The sequence below is a fragment of the Phaseolus vulgaris genome, chromosome 6 (assembly GCF_051622355.1).
Source record: "Phaseolus vulgaris cultivar YP4 chromosome 6, ASM5162235v1, whole genome shotgun sequence".
In the NCBI taxonomy this organism is placed as follows: domain Eukaryota; kingdom Viridiplantae; phylum Streptophyta; class Magnoliopsida; order Fabales; family Fabaceae; genus Phaseolus; species Phaseolus vulgaris.
The window spans coordinates 24877920-24884606 of record NC_143503.1 but is presented as its reverse complement, the minus strand read 5'-3'; the positions used below and the strand labels follow the sequence as shown (position 1 = coordinate 24884606).

General features: G+C 26.0%; 1 protein-coding gene across 1 annotated transcript; it reads right to left on the bottom strand.

Moving 5' to 3' along the window:
- Positions 1-3419: 3419 nt before the first annotated feature.
- On the bottom strand, positions 3420-4699 carry LOC137833088 (uncharacterized). Its single transcript, XM_068641461.2, has 5 exons — positions 4488-4699; positions 4307-4397; positions 4016-4139; positions 3793-3912; positions 3420-3700 (listed from the first exon to the last, which is right to left on the bottom strand). The coding sequence occupies exons 1-5, from the start codon at positions 4634-4636 to the stop codon at positions 3672-3674; spliced, it is 513 nt and encodes a 170-aa protein (XP_068497562.1). The 5' UTR covers positions 4637-4699; the 3' UTR covers positions 3420-3671.
- Between the last annotated feature and the right edge of the window lie 1988 nt (positions 4700-6687).

The window sequence follows — 6687 nt, the reverse complement described above, 5'->3', positions numbered from 1 at the left end:
GGGTGGCGGCAAACACAATGACTTAAGCGTGTTATTTACGTTTGTCCCATTATTAACGTGTTCAAAATGGACTAGGAGAGAGTAACCTACCATAAGAAGATAAGGTTAAAGTCTTTGACTTATTTTCATCAGTTTTTTTACGGTTTTTTACAATATATATATTAAATTAAAAATCTTTAATTGTAATGAACTCTTTTTGCACTTACTTTTATTATGATTAGATAACGTTTGTGTAGACAATATTCAACTTGATTGTCTGGTCTTTTTATCTTCTTGTCCACCTGCTTTCACTAGACCTCTGTATGTTTTATATAGGATTGTGTAGTCTGCTGACAAGTGGCCTGAACCATCTTGTCTCTATTTGTTCTTCTTTTATTTTGTTATTTTTTATTCTTTTGTTTCGTTTGTGTTAGTGTGTTGCATCTTTGATTGTATATATATTTACATTGTTTCTTCTTTAGAATGCTAATGAAATAAGTTTTTATGTTCTGATTTTTCAATCTTCCCTTCATCTTTTCAGTGTGATATGCTATCATGAAAAATTTCATAAATCTTTTTCAACAATTTCACAAGTGAGTGTGTATGTATACCATGATATTAAATTGATAATTAATACTTTTTATTTAATAAATTAAAAAAATTATTAATTTTTATTATATGTTATTTTATTCAATTATAGTCTATAAGAACAATTTATTATATAAATATTAATAATTTGAATTATAATATTATTAAATATTTGTATCATTGAAGCAATATGATACAAAATTATAATATTATATATTCTTTTATGTTTTAGTTTGTTATTCTTTTGTTTCCTTTAGTGTGTTGAATCTTTGATTGTATATATATTTACATTGTTTCCTTTTTGGAATGCTAATAAAATTAGTTTTCATGTTCTGATTTTTCAATCTTGCCTTCATCTTTTCATTGTGATTTGCTATCATGAAAAATTTCATAAATCTTTTTCAACAATTTCCAAATTCTTTTTTTATTTTATTTTACTTGATTAGATTGAAGAAAGTGAATTTTAAGTAGATTATGATAGATTATATTGTACCCATACTAGCTATCACACATTTTCCATACTTGGTTGTGAATGCATAACCAACAAGAACAAAATTGTAAACAAGATAAAAAAAATGACAAGAAGAAAATGATAAAGAGATAACAACAATTATAAATTGGAGGAAAAAATTATTCACAACAACCACAAGATGCACTAATGTTCAAAATTTCCTAACATCGTATAAAATCCCAACAAGATATATGAATATGACATCCAAAATACATTGAAATGAAAAAATTGTGTGCTTAATGAGGCTGAAACAATTCTATATTAACAATTATGAGACCATTTTGTGCTTTAACGAAAATAATGTGATTAAGAATAATGAATTGTAAGGGAGACGATTTTGAATTTTTTTTTTTTGGAAAGTAATAATGAAAGGATTGGATTACTAAGGATAGGATTTGAAGAATGGGAAGTTTTGAGAGAGAAAAATAATAGTTACAAGAAGGTGAGTGATGAGAATGTGATTTTAGATTTTTGGGAACTAAGTTTTTTTTTAATATGGGAATTGAGATGGGAAAGAATGAAATATTAATTAACACAGGGTACTAAAAATGAAATATTTATTAAATGAATTATAAATATATTTTTTAAAGTAAGGAAGTGACAGTTTGAGAATTTTTTTTATTATAAAGAGGATTGGAATAATTTCTTAATTTTAACACCAAAAAACACATCTAATTATTATAATACAAGTTCTAAATATTTCTATATAAGCTTTAGAGTTTTTAAATTTTTTTCCTAATACATGATTAGAGTTTATAGAAATACAAATATTTACCATATAAGTTTCAAAACAACATCCTAAAGCTCTTCAGACTATCCGACACCTGTGTGATTATTTGCTTGTGTACATTGTACAGTCATCGAAGTTCAAACACACAAGAAAAACAAAGGTATGGTAATGAAAAAAAAATTCATATGAATAATATTATTATTGATAATCATACTAATAAGTATAATAATAATTATAATATGACAACAAAATTTGACTGGTCATTCTTTTAAGTCTAATTTCTTTCTTTTCCTTTTTACTTTTAATAATATTTTTTATGTAATGGTAGATGATAGTTGTTACTTGGGGTGTCAGCCTAGCTAAGATGTTAAGTTGCATAATGATACCTAACATGAAAGCTTTAAAAAGAAAACTAAATAAAAAGAACTAAAATCTTACACAATTTGAACCCTACAAATGCTTCAAAGACTTGGGTGGTGGCAAGCACAATGACTTAAGCGTGTTATTTACGTTTGCCCCATTATTAACGTGTTCAAAATGAGCTAGGAGAGAGTAACGTACCACAAGAAGATAAGGCTAAAGTCTTTGACTTATTCTCATCAATTTTTTTTAACGTTTTTTTAGAATATATATATTAAATTAAAAATCTTTAATTGTAATAAACTCTTTTTGCACGCGTTTTTATTATGATTAGATAACGTTTGTGTAGGCAATATTCAACTTAATTGTCTAGTCGTTTTTTATCGTCTTGTCCACTTGCTTTCATTAGACCATCTAGTCTGTATGTTTTATATAGGAGTATGTAGTCTGCTGACCAGTGGCCTGAACCATCTTGTCTCTATTTATTCTTCTTTTGTTTTGTTAATTTGTTATTCTTTTGTTTCGTTTGTGTTAATGTGTTGCATCTTTGATTTATATATATTTACTCCTCTTTAAAATGCTAATGAAATAAGTTTTCATGTTCTGATTTTTCAATCTTTCCTTTATCTTTTCATTGCGATATGCTATTATGAAAAAAGTTATAAATCTTTTTCAACAATTTCACAAGTGAGTGTGTATGTATACCGTGTTATAAATTGATAATTAATACTTTTTATTTAATAAATTAAAAAAATATTAATTATTATTATTATATGTTATTTTATTCAATTATAGTCAATAAAAACAAATTATTATATAAATATTAATAATTTAAATTCTAATATTATTAAATATTTGTATCATTGAAGCAATATGATACAAAATTGTAAGATCATATCTGGTGTTCGTAATAAGTAATGTATTGGAGTTATTAACTAAGTCTAAATTGTTCTAATTTTTTTTCCATTTCTCTTTATAAACACGGTTTTCGCTAAAATTTTAAAATCTCTTATTGCCATCTAATTCAGTTTCAGTTTAATTTCTTATAAAACACCGTTTGACGTTTTCTTTTAAGAAATGAGGTCCAAAGACGCTATATATGTTTATTTTAATTGTAATAAGCGTGATGATTAGTGCTTGTGTGTTGTTTTTTTCAAAGGATTACATTAATATTTGTGAATGTCACTAACTTTAACAGTGATGTGTTTTTTTCTATACAAAAAAACTTTAGTTAGAGTTAATTAGATGCCATGAATCATAAACCAAGTACTCATTATAACAACGGAAAACATCTTTAATCAAACAAGTACATTAAATAAAAACATAACACTTATAAAACCACTATGCAAACAACATTTATTTTGTTCAGAGACTACATGATGGAAGAGGGCCATCACTACATATGACTTGAAGAAGAAGATCCATGAAATGGAAATCCTATGTGTGAAAACATTGTCTCATTCATTTATTTCATGCATAGCAGCTATCCCCATCTTCCTTGCCTTACTTAGACTGCGATCCACTTCCTCCATCTATAAACAAAACAAAGAAAGCAAAAGGAAATCTCAGTTGAAAAATAATGACTGTTGCAGCAGAAAACAATTAACACACTCTGTGTTGTTACCTTGAATGGAGGGTGCATCATTGGACTCTGGATCAATCTTAAACATAAGCAATTTCTCTTGCTTCTTCTTTTGGAGCTCCCTCAGCATATCCATACTGTTCCTGTTCTTGTCATTTCCAGCTAAAAAGATAGTGCTTTCATGTTAGTGAAACTATATATCTACTATAGTTAACATTTTGAGCATGCACCCACATAAAAAAATTCAAAGATGAAACAACTTTACCATCTCTCAGTGCCTTTTCCAGAAGATATTTCATTTCCTGGATCAACGTCTTCTCTTCCTCCATAATATCACGCATCTGCTTTTTCTGGTTCTCCAGTATTGGTTTAAGTATGGCAACTTGATCCTTCATATGAATACATTATATGTATATGAGTGCAAAATAGCATAGACTTTATCTGAATAACAATAAGACTCACCACATACACCATAAGATGCTATTCAACAAAACCCAAAGCTTCACATAACATTTCCTATAACATTCATTTTATAAAAAATAACAACAATAATCACCTTCAACATTTTAGCTTGTGCTTCCATTGTTTTAATAAATTCCGCCTTCTCCTTCTTCCTTGATATTTTGGCAGAATGATTTGAGACAACTCTGCAAAAATAATTAAAAACATAAAATAACATGTATGTTAAGCAAACTCCCAATGTAACTATAACTACAAATTCAAATAGAATAACCTACCCTTTGGAATTAGGATCCATTAGGCTTTGTTCCACGTTAGGAACCTTGTCATGCTTTCCTGCTTGGAGTTCTTCAACATGTTTTGAAGAAGAATCCATATCAAGATCCATCTTTTCTTTTGTGTTGCCTCCCTCTTCGATTTTCTCCATCAACAAATGGATTGATTGCTCAGGCAAGAAAAGGGAAGAAGGCAATTTGGTGAATTGAGGTTTCTGCAGCATCCTTTATATAGTGATGCTGTTCATGTGAAGTTGACCTAAAGCAGAAATTAAGGGACTGAGTTTAACAAGACAACAAAAGTATGCGTTGGACAATTTCACATTGACATTTGTCACACGATATAATTTTAAAATTATTTAATCTTTTTAAGTGGGTTTATATTTTAGAAAAAAAATTATTTGGGAGTCAAAGGAGTAATGAATGTGTTGGCTTAGGACCACCCTTACTTCATTGGTTGTTTTTCCGTCTCGTATTGTGTTATAACGGACTATATAAAGTTTAACACATTGTTAAGATAAACTCTTAATGATTGATACTATTTTAAGAAGATGAAATTTAAGTCTAACACAATCTTATAAAGTTAACTATTAAGATAGTGTTTAGTTTACACTCATTTATATATTATAAGTAGATTTTATCTTTACAAAACGTTACACTCCTAAAATATATATTCTATAAAAAAAAATTGATTGGAAATTAATATTGAAAAAGTATGTATGTAAAGTTTGTTTATTAAGATAAAGAAATATATTAAAAAAAGAATACAATGCTACAAGAAAATTATTAAATAATAATTAATTTAGAGAAAAAATTATTAATCATTATATTAATCGAGTTACATATTATTTTATAAACTAAAAAACTATTAGTATCTAAAGTAATTTTTATTATTAATAAATGTTTACAAAGTAGTTTCTAAACTGATATCTAACATTAGCAACCAAGGGTACGAACTACTTTAGATTATAAATTAGTCACTAATTTAATTAAATATTAATAATTTAATCTAAAGTAGTTTGTAGCTAAAATCTTAATAGTTAATATTATATACTAATTTAGAAAATACTTTATAAATTTTTATTAATAATAAAAACTATTTTAGATACCAATAATTTGTAGTTTGTGAAGATTATCTAATTTAATCAATATAATGAGTAGTAATTTTTTTTTCTCTACATTAGTTATTATTTAATGATCTTCCTTCTTGTAGTGCAAATACAAGTACTTTGTGTATATAAAGTATTATAGGAATACTTTAATATCTTCTTTGTGAATAAACAAATACAACAAAACCTTGGTTAAAATAAAGATAAATATTATTTTCTCTCTTTCTAGTCAATAATACACAAGAGTGATTAAAATAATAATTATAATTTATAAAAATATAGTAATAATGTTAAAAATGATGAGAATTATTTTAGGCTTAATTATCCTTTTTGTCATTATTTTCAGAGTTAAAAATCAATTCAGTTCTAATATTTTAAAAAGTTTCAATATAGTCCCAAATTGTTTTTAAATGATTCAATGTAATTTCTTTTATTATATTGCACTCCTTGAAACATATTTACTCAAGCGATCCTACCAATGCCCAATGAATTAGATGTGTTATTACCACATTAAATATTTTTTTAAAAAAAAAATTGAGACTACCACATTGAATTGTTTTAAAATAATTGGACCATATCAAACTTTTTAATAAAAAATGGGATCAAATTGAACATAAAAAAAAATTGGAGTGACATTGAATTTTTTTAAATACGAAGAATATAATTGATTTTTGCCTTTTTTTTATCAATAGTAAAAAAAATAAAAATAAGAATAACTTAAAGAGTGATCAAATTCTTGTACAAAACCACACAAAAACTAATAACAACTCCCTCCATAAGTTTGTTACTAACTTCCTAATAGGACAAATACTAAAAAGAGGGCCAACAAAGACTAAAAACAAGCTTAGGAACAAACTACCTTATCCTAGTCTTCTAAATGAGTAGACACTTCAATATTATCTTTGTGTCCACTACTAATTAATACTAATTGACTTTATTTATTTTTTATAATTATGTCCTATATTTTTTTACTTGAAATTAACATGATTACATCATCAATAATAATAAATAAATATTAATTTTTGTTTATAGATTCAACTTTAATGTTGTTGTAGGGTTTAATTTTTTATTTTCTTTATTTTAAAAAAATTAAA

Excerpts from the sequence above, each read along its gene's own strand:
- LOC137833088 (XM_068641461.2), bottom strand. The coding sequence starts at position 4,636 with ATGGAGAAAATCGAAGAGGGAGGCAACACAAAAGAAAAGATGGATCTT. Across the intron at positions 4,398-4,487 it reads ATGGATCCTAATTCCAAAGG|AGTTGTCTCAAATCATTCTG; the intron begins GTAGGTTATTCT and ends TTATTTTTGCAG. Across the intron at positions 3,701-3,792 it reads TGATGCACCCTCCATTCAAG|ATGGAGGAAGTGGATCGCAG; the intron begins GTAACAACACAG and ends TTTTGTTTATAG.